At 44.5% G+C, this 14,894-nt stretch overlaps 1 protein-coding gene across 1 annotated transcript in view; it reads right to left on the minus strand.

Moving 5' to 3' along the window:
- CHMP4B (charged multivesicular body protein 4B) overlaps window positions 1-13,944 on the minus strand; it is a 47,852-nt gene extending 33,908 nt beyond the window's left edge. Inside the window, exon 1 of the mRNA XM_059897692.1 lies at window positions 13,607-13,944. Coding sequence (XP_059753675.1) covers window positions 13,607-13,796 — 190 coding nt within the window. The 5' untranslated portion in view covers window positions 13,797-13,944. The remainder of the gene's footprint in view (window positions 1-13,606) is intronic.
- Window positions 13,945-14,894: the final 950 nt, after the last annotated feature.

Here is a 14,894-nt window from a genome sequence, read left to right on the forward strand (position 1 = left end):
GGGAGGGAGGGAGATGCAAGAGGGAAGAGATATGGGAACATATTGTATATGTATAACTGATTGTTATAAAGCAGAAGCTAACACACCATTGTAAGGCAATTATACTTCAATAAAGATGTTTAAAAAAAAAAAAAAAAAAAAAAAAGCACTCTAACAGGAAATGCAAATGAAACTACAATGAGGTACTACCTCACACTGGTCAGAATGACCATCATTAAAAAATCTACAAATAACAAATGCTGGAGAGGGTGTGGAGAAAAGGGAACCCTCCTACACCGTTGGTGGGAATGTAAATTGGTGCAGCCACTATGGAGAACAGTATGGAGGCTCCTCAAAAGACTAAAAATAGAATTACCATATAATTCAGCAATCCCACTCCTGGGCATATATTCAGACAAAACTATAATTCAAAAAGATACAATATACAGACTACTATATATAAAATAGATAACTAATAAGGACCTACTGTATAGCACAGGGAACTCTACTCAATACTCTGTAATGGCCTATATGGGATAAGAATCTAAAAAAGAGTGGATATATGTATATGTATAACTGATTCACTTTGCTATACACCTGAAACTAACACAACATTGTAAATCAACTATATTTCAATAAAAATTAAGGAAAAAAAAAAGATACACGCACCCCTATGTTCACAGAGGCACTATTTACAATAGGCAAGACATGGAAACAACCTAAATGTCCATCGACAGATAAATGGATAAAGAATATGTGAGATACACACACATACACACACACACACACACACACACACAGTGGAATACTACTCAGCCATAAAAAATAATGAAATAATGCCATTTGCAGCTACACGGATAGACCTAGAGATTATCAGGTTAGGGATTAGCAGATGCAAACTATTACATAGAGAACGGGTAAACAACAAGGTCCTACTGTATAGCACAGGGAACTACAGTCAATATCCTGTGATAAACCATAATGGAAAAGAATATGAAAAAGAATGTATATATATATATGTATGAATCACTTTGCTGTACAGCAGAAATTAACACAACATTGTAAATCAACTATACTTCAATAAAATAAATTAAAAAACAAAAATAAAAAAAAGCACTCTAACAGGTCCTCCCAGCTCTGCTTTTTAAGATCCCTTACCCTTAGGCCAGCCTCTGAAGCTCTAGAGCTGTACCTGTGTGGCTTCACCAACCCTAGAATAGTGGTCCTCAACCCTAGGAGCTTTTGGCCCCCAGGGGACATTTAGCAGTTTTTGGAGACATTTTTGGTTGTCACAACTGGGGGATCAGGGGGTGCTATGGACATCTAGTGAGTAGAGGCCAAGGGTGCTGCTAACCATCCTGCAATGCACAGGACAGCTCCCCACCACAAACAATTATCCAACCCAAAATGTCAATAGTGCCGAGGCTGAGAAACACTGCTCTAGAGACTGCTGAGAAAAGAAGCTTACTGCTGTAAAATAAAGGCTGGGGAATGCACAGTGCCCATGTTGTAGCGGACTGTGAATGAACGAACACAGTGAATAAGGGCTCTCAAACCATTCCAGACACGTACGAACAGCCTCCTCTCCATCTTCTCTCTGGCACTAGTCCCACTGTGTATAAGATGATTCAGTCACTCTAAGAACCTGAAACCTTATCCTCCTCCACCCAACCCATACCCATTACTGACACACAGCCTTTCGAGATTGAGCATAAATAAGAGGGAGCCTGAATGGTGCACGATGTGGCAGGAAAGCACTAGACTTGGAGCCTAATGAAGGCTAGCCTTGGCTCAGACCCTAGGGAAACCACTTAATTGCTTTGAGCCTTAGTTTCCTCCTCAGCAAAGTGGGTTAAAATCACTTTGCCCCATCTGCCTTTTAAAGCTTCTCTGAGTTTCAAAATAAGATCATGGATGTGAAAGTGTTTTGGAAGCCACAGAACCCAGCACAAATGTGAAGTACTCTCCTGCAGAATAACAGGTGCTCATACTCCGGAGGGAATATTGTAAAAATTAATTTCCAATAACAAGATTTTGTCCACGGGTGAGTTATAAGCACTCCAGGTTATGGAGTCCTGGCCCTATGGAACACCAGAGATACTAGAGCCCACCGTGATGCAGCCCACCTCAGGATGCCCAAGGCTCCTGGGTCAGCCCAGTGACTCAAGTAATCTGAACCTCAGCTTTCTCATCTCTAAAATGGGGGGATGGGGGGAATAATACCACTTAATACATGAGGTTGTTGAAAAGATCAAACGTGATCAAGTTTGTAAAGTGCATGGCATTTCCCAAAGATGGGGGGGAACATTTTCATTTTCTGAAGATTTTTGTCCTGAAAAAAATTTTTTTGCTTCAAAATACTTTTTTAGAATGATGAAAATAACTTAAGAAAGGGTGTTTTCTACAATGCTATTTGTCCTTTACACCTCCAAAATTATCTCTAAAATCTAAGCATAAGAAGGGTTGTCAGGAACTTCCCTGGTGGTCCAGTGGTTAGGACTCCACGCTTCCACTGCAGGGGCACGTGTTCGATCTCTGGTTGGGAACTAAGATCCCGAATGCCTCGTGATGAGGCCAGAAAAAAAAAAAGAGTAGTCAGCAGCTGCCAGCCCTTCGGCCCTGCCTCCTAAGAGCAACAAGCTGAATGCCAGGCTGATACCAGCTCCCTCTTTGGCTATGGCCACAGAGGGCTATCAGCACCCACTACAGCTCAACACCCAAATCTTCTAAGCAATCTGCAACCAATTACTGCCCTTGTGCAAGATTCTAAAAGGAGAAAATGCTCTGGAGAGGTGAAAGCAACTGATCCAGCTGATGGAAAATTAAGAAACTAGTCTAATGAGTTCTGGGGACACTGAGCTGATCAAACTCCTCACCCAAATGGGGAGCCTTTCAGGTGGCCTCATCTGAGTAGCAACTCCTCTTCAAACCTCTGCAGAGAACAGCAGCCGCCACACACGTGTGCAAGTCTTGTGTTTGCTTTTACAACTATCAGGTCTTATACATGTTACAAGCCTTACACAGATTACAAACAAAGAACTTACAGTTCCTGCTTTAGCAGACAGTAAAGAACCCACTCCTCAGGTTTATTAGTTCCTACTTCCTTTTGTAGGAAGTAAGACAACTGTAAAGCAAATTGTAAAGCAAAGTAATAATCATCAGAATAAGCTGCACTTTAAATTTAATATTCTAAAGCTAATTATTTTATGACGAGACTAAGTTAAACATTTATCCATTCTTATGTCCCCACCAAAGGGGCTTCTGATTCAAATAAAGTACTTTTTAAAGGTACTGCATATATCTCCATGTTCCTGGTTTTCCTTCTCAAAACTTTTCCTATTAATTCAAAGTTTCAAGCACTCACACATTTTGAGTTCCCTACTGCTTTAACATTCTACCACTCTCCAAAATAACTATTTAACAAAACACAGATTCAAGTAACACACACACACAGAGCTATTTTGACTCCCTCCACTGCATATCCTATTCTCTGAAGTCTGAATATGCTTCTAGAACAGATCATACTGTACCTTGATTGTATCTGTTTACTTGTCTGTCACTCTAGCTAGATTATGAGCACCTCAGAGGCAATGACCTGTCTCCACCTGCATGTCCCCAGTAAACTAGGACAGTATCTGGCACACACCTCAAGTTAATATATATTTATCAAATGGGTGCATGAAGGAAGCGAACATTTCTAGCAACCCTCTTTTAAAATGGACCATCTGAAATGCAAAATGAAATGCAAATGTCTATTGGGATCTCAACGTCAGAGTCCTGAAAGTGTACAATATCCAAATTCGTTTCAAAACCCCTTCCCTCAAATACACTCTACTCTTTACTCAACACAGCTAGAAGAGAGCAAAAGTTCTTCTGCAACTTCCAGTTGTAACTCTAGAGCTGAGGTGGTGCCTGTACCAAACAGGAAGTGCTCGCACCCAACCCCCACCTCTCCCCACCCGGTCACTGCCGACTCCTTTAAGGCCTAACGCAAAAGGTCACACTGTCATCCCCAACCCTAAACTGGGGCAAATCTCCCCAACTCAAATCTCCACCAAGCTACATTTAGGGTGTTCTTGCGGTTGGCACTAATGGCCAATTTTGGACTTTAATTACTGCTCTCCGAGGTTTATCCCCCACCAGGAGTTGGGCCTCCAGGAAGCAGGAGTGTAAGGCAGGGCCTCACACTTCAGCAGAAAACCCTGACTGGGTAAATGTCTGAACTCCTGCTTTGGGACACACAGAGCCTCATGGCTCTGAGCAAACTCAACTGCCCTGATTGTTCAACAGGAGAAAACTTTCCTCAGCAGGTTGTGCTGTGCCTCAAGCTCCAGGGCAAGCATCCTAAGCAACCTGGTGCTTGATCCTGGGGTGTTTTGTTTTGTTTTGTTTTGTTTTTTGGTTTGTTTGGTTGGTTTTGAGGGTGAAAAGGAGATGACAGAGCTCTTTGCCGGGTTTTAACCTAATTAGGAATCCTGCTCAAAAATTCACTATCACCTTAAAATCCAGAAAAATGTCATTTTACAGAATTAAATAGGGCAAGTTTGATGATGAAATTTCCTGTTTCACCATCCCACCTCACTCCCTCTCCCCTAGCTGAGAAACTCCTTGCATTTTCTAGCTTGACTTTATCCATAAAGAAACACTCCTGAAAGAAACACTTTACCTAGGATGGTTCTAAGACTCCAGTCAGAAAATGTATGGGCTGTTTAGTCAGGATAACTTTTTCCTCTGAGAGAGCCACAGATCTGTCCAACAGCAGGATCCACTGCGCCAGGCTGTGTCTTTTTCACTGCCTGGAAATCCACATGGCATCTCAGATGGCTCCTAACACAGAACAGGCACTCAGAGAACATCTGTTCCTCCTGATGCAGAAAACTGGTGGATCATAACAGTATCAATGCCATATAAACAGAACAGGAAACAGTCACAAAGCCACTGAACCAAGAAATCAGAACTCACTGAAAAATAATTTCTGGTGGAAAAAGATATGACTTTAAAAAATTCACTTCTTAGCCCACTCCAGGTGGAGTTATCGCCTCACCTGGGATCCTTATGGCACTCTACACAAGCTCACTGGGTGAAAATTCTTTCTTCACCACCCCACCAGGCAGTGGTGCTCCCTGAGGATGGGAACTACCCCTAACCTATCACCAGAGTTGTTGGTGCCTGACAACCAGTGGGTCCTCATGACCAACAGCTTTACTGAATGCATGTCAATTATCTAGATGGCTGGCTTCTTTCATGAAGAAGGCTGCTACCCCATCAGGAGGACATGTGTTCAAGTTCTTTTTCTTTTTCTTTTTCTTTTTTAATATTTATTTATTTATTTGGTTGCACCAGGTCTTAGTTGTGGCAGGCGGACTCCTTAGTTGCGGCTCGCTGGCTCCTTAGTTGCAGCACGTGGGCTCTTTAGTTGCGGTATGTGAACTCTTAGTTGCAGCATGCACATGGAATCTAGTTCCCTGACCAGGGATCGAACCCGGGCCCCCTGCATTGGGAGCGTGGAGTCTTAACCACTGCACCACCAGAGAAGTCCCTCAAGTTCTTTTTCGAGGGAAGGAAGGAAGACTTCCACTGAATTCTCCAACCATTCTGTGGCCTCATCAGATTACTGAAGGTATTTGGGAATAGGCTGAGCTGGATAAGAGTTCAATCTTTGAGCCACAAAATGAGTGAGCAAATTAGCCAGGTAGACAGCATCCCTGAGTGTCCAGGAAAGAATACTGGCATGGACATATGAAAAATGCCCAACATTCTCATGTAACCCCTACAATAACTATCTGTCTCTTTAATGTGCATACAAACCACCTGGAGATCTCATAAAAATGCAGGTTCTGCTTCAGTAAGTCTGGGTGGGGCTTGAGAGTCTGCATTTCTAACAATTTCACAATGTTCCCACAGACCACACTTTGAGTGGCAAAGTTTTGTTGTTATTGCTGTTGTTTTTAACCTTTTTAAAAATTGAAGTATAGTTAATTTATAATGCTGTGCTGCTTTTTGTTTTTTTAATTGAAGTATAATTGACCTACAACACTATATTAGTTCCAGGTGCATATACAGTGATTCAATATTTCGATATGTTACAAAATGATCACCATGATAAGCCTAGTTATCATCTGTCACTACACAAAGTTATTACAATATTACTGACTATATTCCCCATGCGGTACATTTCCTCTGACTGACTCATTTATTTTTATAACTAAAAGTTTGTACCTCTTAATCTCCCTCACCTATTTCACTCATGCCTCCCATACCCCTGCCCTCTGGCAACCACCTGTTTGTTCTCTGTATGAGTAGCAAAGTTGTATAGTAAATAGTGCATCCTGTTCTTGCAGCTGAAGCAGCTGATGCTCAGAGACAGGAGGAGACTTCCACTAGCAAGCAGAGGTGGAATGTGAACTCAGGGCTTCTGATCCCAAACCCAGAGACTTTTCTACCATACCATTCCACTAATCTTTTCAGCTAAACATCCAGGACCATGAAGATGTGTAGCTTTCCCGCATCCCTCAAATAAGCCCTCCCGCCAGCTTTGCCATGTAAGGAAGAGGGAGGAGGGACAACTAGAAATAGAAGCTATGGGTGAATCAAGCCAGCCAGATGCTCTTGTTAAGAACTTAAATCATTCAATCCTTCAGCTAAGACTCCTTAAGAAGGACCAAACAAACTTCAGGCGCTCCTAGATGCTCATTCCTTCACCAATGAAAGGCCACAGGGAAGTGTAATTGTTTAAAACAAAAAAAAAAAACAACTGTGTCAGTGATATGGGAATTATCAGGGCCTTACAGCACACAGAACCAAATTAATTCCTAACAAACGGCTAGTCCTGTGTGTGCTGGGCTGTGCTGCTCAGACCTCAGCCGGCATATTCAGAATGGTCAGCTCTGCCCACTCCACACCTTAAGAGCAAAACTGATGAACAGGAGCCCACCCAGAGGAGGGTAACAAGGAAAGAACAGAAACACCAGGCAAGGAACCGTCAATGGAACAGAGAAGACCTGTTGAGACGTAAGCCCCATTTTCCTTGATCTGTCTTCCCAAAGGGGGATTAGACCTGTTCTCTGTGGCCCCAAGAGGCAGAATTAGCAACCTGTTTTCCCAGTTGAAGAAAACAGTTCACCACTGTCTAGTGTCAGAGCTGGGATCTGCCCGTGAACCTTCTAACTCCAGATCCCACATTCTTTCCTCCAGCCCAAACTGTTTCCCTACAGAGCTACCACCCCAACCTGTACCAGAGGTAGGCACTACAGGAAGACAGATCTCAGTTCCAAATAAGAAAGGTGATTTCATAGTCAGAGCTGTCCAAAGACAGACTATGCTGTAGCGTGGGAGGATAGAGCACCTAATACAAATCCTATCAGCAGAGAGGTTCAATCAGAGGTTAATCACTTGGCAGGAATACTGCAAAGGGAATCTGGGCACTGGATGGGTGACTGGGTGAGATGAACCTGCCACCCCTCAGAGATGAATTAATCTCTTCCTGCTGTATTTTCCTCTAACACTTCATTTGTACATAGTTTGCCTTTCATCAGTTACTTGTACATGTGTGTGTCATCTTCACTGAACTGTAAGCCCTTGTAGTGTCTTATCCATCTTTATATCCCTTATTGTGCCTAAGACTATACCTGGGAAACCAAGGAAACATTTACGTGCCTCCTCTGTGCCGGGCACTCTGGTATGCATTCTGTACATATCACCTTATTCCGTATCCTCACAAGAACCCTAAGAAGTATTGTTATTACTGCCTTTTTATAGATGGGGAAACAAACTCAGAGGATAACTGCCAAGGCATTGCTGGTGAGTGGTGAAGCTGCCACTCAAACTGGGAATCTTCTACTTACACCATCATGCTGCCCTCCTCCTAGAAGGAACTGAACAAACATCTGCTGACTTAAGCCAAACACCTTAAAAAACAGGCCAGTACTATATCCAGCTAGGTCTGTTGTCGTTTTCTGCTGCTATGCTCAAATTTTCCTTCTAATTATAACCATCCATTCTCAAAGTGACCAATATAAAGTTGTTGTTTTTGGATATCCTCTCTCTCACTTTTTCAAAGACAGTGGCAGAGCAAGAGGACCAAGTTTTCACAAACCTTTCCTACCCAAAGGAATCCCTCAAGGCCCCAAGAACTCCACCCCCTCCTCCCAGTAGACCCTAGCTCCATCTCAGGGCTCTGGACCACTGTAAACAAATCAGGTCCTGGCTTTCTGCCCCAGAGGTATATGGCTCACACACATCTTCACAGGCTCTTCTCCAGAACCTCGTTCTCCACACTCAAACCCAACGCAGGGCAACTCAGAACTTCCCTGAGCAAAACAGTCTAGCTCACAGGTCCTCACATTTAGCTAAACTTCCAAACAAAATCTATCCTGAATTTCAAATCACATTAGAAACCTACTGGCAGGCACTTAAAAATATTTAATCTTCCTGCCAAATGGGGCAAAAAAAGATTTTGTAATTTGAATCAGAGGCGCCAGCATGTTTGGACAGCCAACGCATAGGCTTCTCTGACACTCCATCTGTCTTCAGAAGTAAACCAAAGCCAATCTGGCCAACCAGCTCTTTAAACAAGAAACTTAAGCATCACCAAGGGAAATCCTCATTGCTCAGTTCCCTGGGTGGGTTTCGGGTTTTCCATCCCTGGGCCTCTGGGATAGGAGATACTGCTGGTACACGCACCATTAAGATGCTGTGCTTTTCAACCTGACACCTTGATTGCAGAGAACCAAAAAGCCACATTCACTATAAATTTAACTTATTAAGATGTCTTCCCATGTGTTAACATTTTAGAGCAACTTTATTAAACATGAGAGAGCCACCCCGGCTCCAGCAATAAGCAGGACTTAATGAAGATATATTTCCCATGAGCGTCTGGCCTCTCTGCATCCATCAGACATTTTCAACTGAACCTAAATTAACCTGTAAATGAACTGATTTGCATTCATAAACCCAACAGAAATATACCAGTTGAGGGTGAGATATCCAATCTCCATTTTCCAATCTCACACAATTCTCTTGTTAAACTAAAATATGATCCTTTCTACAACCTGGTTTCATCTTTATTAAAATGGGAAAACAGGGAAATCTGAACCACCTAGGGTAGATATTTCATAACTAGTTACAATGCCTTAAGAAGAAAATAATCTTTGATATATGATCACCTTTCTTAAGGAGAACACCAACTGGGCACTGTTTGGAAAGGTACCAAAAAAGACCTAAGCTGGGGAGATTTTCGTCAGTTCACCTATACTGCATTCCTGGTTCCCATCTATTTCTCAGTGAAAGAACTTTTCCACTTGATCAAAGAGGTTTGATCAACAATAACTTTATCAGAAAAGGAAAAAAGTATACTTACTCAATATCCACAATGTGCCACACTCTTTCATATATTGAATATTATCTTAGTTAATCCTCACCACAGTCATGTGAGATGAATATTATTTCCACTTGATAGTAAAGGAAAAATGACAATATTTAAGTGCCTTGGATGGCAGGGCCTGTGTCTGGTTTCTCTATATTCCCAGCACTAAGCTCCAGGCACTGAGCATGGGACCTAGGACACAGTTTAAGAGCCTGCCACATGCTTAAGAATGAATACATCGCTAAAGGAAACAAAAAGAAATTTGGAAAAAATATGCAATCCAAATTTTGCTCTAGGCCCCTACCTGAAACCACTGCCTGGAACACACCTGCCTGATGCAAATAATCTACTTGAGCAGCAGAGGTTTGTTTCAAAGGACAATTTATCATCTTTCCAACATCTACGTCACAAAAATAGCATCCACATTTGGCTACACACTTCACAGGGCAGGACCTAGTCCTGTCTCACTTCTTTTTCCCCCTGACTCAGCACCACACCTTGCACAGGTGGGTGTTTAATGATCTGAGTGATGACAAAGGTCATGATGATGCCTTCAGCCATCATGGGAGTAAACAAAACACAAGATGCCCACAGCCACCAGAAGAACTGGTCTCTGAGTCAAGTTACATCCTCTCTCCAGCCTCATTTTCCTCTCCGGACAATGTGAATAACAGAACATACCCCCAAGACTGTTTGCAATCATTTAATAAATACTTACTGAGCATTAGCTACATGCCAGCACCGTGCTAGATACAGGGGACACAGCAATGAACATGACTATCACATCCTGCCTCATGGAGCTCAAAGTCTCGGTGGATATCATGAGACTCCTAAGAAAAAAGGAGTTGTACAAACTTCAAAGGACTCACAATTATGAAGAACTGCTCCTCCTCTGAGTTTCTGAAGTTGGTTAATGGCATCACCATCCACCCATTGTCCAAGCTGTAAACTTGGGAATTGTCTTCATCTCCTCCCTCTCCTTCATCTTGCCCACAATTCTGACCAATCACCAACCTTCTTCTGATTCTCCTTCAGAAAAGTCTCTGATATGTATTACTTCTCATCTAGTTTTCCATGCTTCTACTCTAGGCCCTTTGTTCCCACCTGAAGAGTCTCCTTGTAATAATGATAATGGCAACCATTTATTGAACACTTACCATATGGCAGGCATTCTACTAAGAACTTTGCATGCATAACATAATTTAATCTAATAAGGTAGATACTAGTACCCCTATTTACAGAGGAGGAATCTGAGGTACAGAGTCACCTGCCCAAGACACACAGCTAGTGACAAAGCTACAGCTCAAGTGCACTGTCCATGAGATTCTACCCATATCCCTTACTGGATTCCTGCCTCCAGTCCCTTCTTGGTCAGCTGACACTCCTTCCTTTATTGCTACTGCTGCAGTGCTCTTTCAGAAATCCAAGCTGGTCTGTCTCTTCTGCTTTAAAGACAGCCTATGCTCCTCACCATCTCCAGGTCAAAGTCTAAAGGCTACAGGTCACTCCCCAGTGTTAACCATCTGCTGTCCTGCCCCACAGACTCCCACCAGGAGATGCTCTCACTCAGGGCTCCCCAAACTCCTTGCTGACCCACTTCACATCTCCTTCCTCAGCCAAGCCACCTTTGCCCTTTCCCCTCCAGACAAGAATATTCTCCTCTGCAGCCTGAGCCCCACGTACACACTCATGTTTCAGCACTGACTGGTATGTTTCCTTCCCTCTCTTCCTCCTCCCTCCTCCTCCTTCTCCTCCTTGTCCTCCCTCTCTCTTTCTCTCTCTCTCTCACACAAACTCAAAAAACAAACAAACAAAACAAAACAAACAAAAAAACCCACCATACACACACTTCCAATCCTGAGTCCCTGGAGGGCAGGCACAGTGTTATTTTCATCTCTGATCCTCCAAGTCCCAGCACAGCTCAAGTCAGTAAGTAACTAAATGAATGGTATGTTGTGGTGTTAACACCTCTGAGCACTATTCCTATAAGCAAATAAGACCTTCCCCGAGAGGACACTAAAAAGAAGGGCAGTAGCTCCTGTCCTCTCAAGCAAACTCAAGAAGACAGACTGCTTTCCAAAAAGTTATTACAACTAGCTGAGATTGGTCCTCCACAGTCTGCTGGCAGCCTCTCTCCAAGCCTCTTGAAAGCCAATTAATCACCTCTAAAACGGTAGAAACAAAACTGCTCCAGACCAAAAGACCACAGGAGAATTGCTCTCTCAGTTCGGAGATGATGTAAACTGATGCCCTCCTCCACCCGGCAATGGGCAAAGCATTCCCCAAATGCAGCCTGGTCAAAACACTGACTCTAAATTACCTCTGTGAACAACAGAGGATCCTGACTGAGGGAGAGTCATCACAGAAAAATGCCAGAGACAGCAAAATCTAACCCTGCTCTCCATCTCCAGAGCTACAACTGGACTCCAGGCCACAAATGCATGGCTGCCTGTGTCCTCACTGGTCTCCCAGCTCCCATTCTCACCCCCCACAGGTCTACTTTCCAAAGAGAGGCCAGATGGTGTTTTTAAAACTATGTGAATGATAAGGACACGCATCACACCCTCCAACAGCTTTCCATCCACTTGGAATAAAATCTAAACTCTTTACCAGGAAGTTCAAAGTCCACCCCACACCCACTTATTTTATACCACTCTCCTCTTCAATCACTACATTCCAGAAACAGAGGTCTTCTGTTTCTTAAAAGAGGCCAACCTCCGGGCGTTTTTCTATGCTGTCTGCTTGCCTGGAAGGCTTCTCCCCTAGATTTCTACAGAGCTGGTAAGTTCTCAAGGTTCAGTTCAAACTTGACCTTTTCGAAGAGGACTTCCCCTGACCACCCTATCTAAAGTGACACCCCTTCCCACCCCATCACTCCCCATCCAATTTTTTTTTTAGCACTTTTCATCACTAGACAAAATTTTCTTCATTTATTTCTCTGTCTTCTCCCTCATTAGGGTGGAAGCTGCATTTTGTTCACCCTGTGAATATAGTGCATGCAGTAAGCCCCCAAAAAGAATGTCCAGAGTATCCACTGACTATCAGCAAAGGAGCATCCTCAGGATGGGTTATTTTGTGCTTTTGTTAAAATGAAGAAAACATCTATTTAACCCCTACTGTATACTGGGCACTGTAAATCCATATCTTCCTTTCAGAGGGAAATTCACTAGCTCAAGGTCACACAGCTAGTGACTTGCGGACTTCTGAGTTAAATACTTGTTTGAAAAGCTCCTAAACCCCTCTCACCTTTCCTCCTTCTCAGGGGGAGGGTTGTTACGCTATGGCTCACTCTCATATTGCCATAACAACGAGAAAAATCAAATATTCCTGAATTGCTTTACAGTTACTAAAGCGTTTTCACATTCACCTCACTTAAGAAGAATACAAAGCACTTGCCCAGAAAGCCATACAACAGTAAGTAAAGTGCCTCAGAGTTCAATATCCCTGCCCTGAACCACAGTGGGGACTGGGGGAGGAGTCGGGGCCAAAGGAGGAATGGAATCCTTATTTCTGGTACACAGGGACTGGGAAGCGGTGAGTCACCGGGTAAAGGCTTGCGCTACGTGAAACTCTGATAAGGCAACAAGAAGTGAATCACAGGGCTGGAAGGCACCTTAGGCCTCATGGAGGCCAAAGCCCGGCTGACGGATGGGGAAAATGAGGCTCAAGAAGAAAAGGAACTTGCTCAAGCTCACTCAGCAAGTGAATAGAGCCCGAACCAGGGGGTCTTCTCTCCCCCAGTCCCTTTTTCTCTCCATCCAGGCGGCTTCTTAAGAAGAATTCTGAGTCAGGGGGATGGGGAGGGACCAAGGACTGCTCATGGACTCCATAGAGGGGTCGGGAGAGGGTAGGGGTGGGACCAGGAAGGACACAAGTGTCAGGATGGAGGGCAGAAATGAGCCAAGGAGGCGGCGGCAGTATCTGGGAAGGTGGGTGAGGGCAGGCCAGAAGGAGGAGGAAAAGGCGGAAGAGAAACGAATAGAGTGAGGGCGGAGGAAGAAGTGCTGTGAAATTAGAGTCGAAAGGGCCTGGTAGAATGGGGAGAGCCTGAGACGAGACGGCTGAAATAGCAGTCTGACGATGGAGGAGTCCAGGGCTCCGGGAGACACTGAAGGGAGTCAGACGGGGAGGGGTCCCGGACCGGGAAAGGCAAGGAAGGGAGTCTGACGGGATAAGAGTTCCAGAACCTGAGCAAACACTGGGGCAAGTCTCACGAAGGTGGAGTCCGGGCCAGAGGAGTCTGAGGGGGCCGGGCCGACTCACCGCGCTTGTTTTTGGTGCCGTGCTTCTTGGCGGCTGTCAGCTCCTGCTCGATCTTCTTCTCCAGGAATTCCTGCTTCTTACTTAGCATCTCCTCCGTGTCCCGAAGCCTCTGGATGGCCTCCTGGGGGGTCGGGCCGCCCTTGCCGGCCTTACCCCCTCCAGCCCCGAACAGCTTCCCGAACACCGACATGGTTGCTGCTCGCCGTGCCGGCCTGCGCCGCCCGCTCCGGCTCGGCTCGGCTCCGGCGCCTTCTCCCCGCTCCCCGCTCCGCCGCTCCCTGCCGCCGCAGGCCTCTCCGCCACCTCCGCCCCGCAGCTGCGCCCGGCCGCGCCACCTACCACAGGCCCCCACGCCCGGCCCGGCCGGCGTCAAGGAAACACGCCACTGACTACAACTCCCGGTGGGCAACGCGCCGTCCGTCCCTCAAATCTAACGGAGGGTGGCGCGCTGCATGCCGGGAGGCTATAGTCTTCCTGCTTAAAGCTCTCGGCGGCGCGCTTTTTAGGTCTAGCTAGGGTCAAAGGGCGAGGTCGCATGCTGGGAAATGTAGTCTCCTTGGAACCAGTTCTGTAGCGGTAGAAGAACAGGAAGAGAAGTAAGAATATTTTATAAAACAGTAATTAACGTTATGCACATTCTATGATCCAGGCATTGTGGAAAATGCTTTACATGCATTATCACATTTAATTCTCACAAGCCTATGAGAGATAATACTGTTACTATTTTTGTAGGTGAGTAAGCAAGACTCAGAGAAATTGAGTGACTGACTAGCTTAACTTAATAGCCTTCGCATATGCTGTTTCTCTATCTGCAATGCCTGTCTACTCCGTATTCACCTAACACGTTCTTCGAAACCTAGTAGAGGCTAACAGCAAAGCTAGACTGCAAAGGTTCAAAACCCACTTTGAATACTTACTTGGGCAGTTACTTCCTCTACTCTGAGCTTCCCTTTCCAAAACTGTAAACTGGAGATAGCAATAGGACCACCTCCAACCTTGTGTGAGATAGGGAATGTAAGATGCTTACTTAGCATAGGCCTAGCACAGTAGGTGCTCAGAAATGTATATTTTATTCTGGGTCATCATTATGCACAATAGCAATTAAACCGGGAGAAGACTCAAAACTTTCAAAAGTAGCAGAATTGAGGATTTTTTTGCCCCTGCATTATAAAGGGCCAACTGGCTGTGGGATCACATTTCATTGTTTTTCCTTGTCTTTTGCTGTCAAGAATCACTTCTCCGGATTTCCTTGGTGGTCAAATGGTTAAGACTCCGCGCTTCCAATGCA

This window comes from Balaenoptera ricei, chromosome 15 (assembly GCF_028023285.1).
Source record: "Balaenoptera ricei isolate mBalRic1 chromosome 15, mBalRic1.hap2, whole genome shotgun sequence".
In the NCBI taxonomy this organism is placed as follows: domain Eukaryota; kingdom Metazoa; phylum Chordata; class Mammalia; order Artiodactyla; family Balaenopteridae; genus Balaenoptera; species Balaenoptera ricei.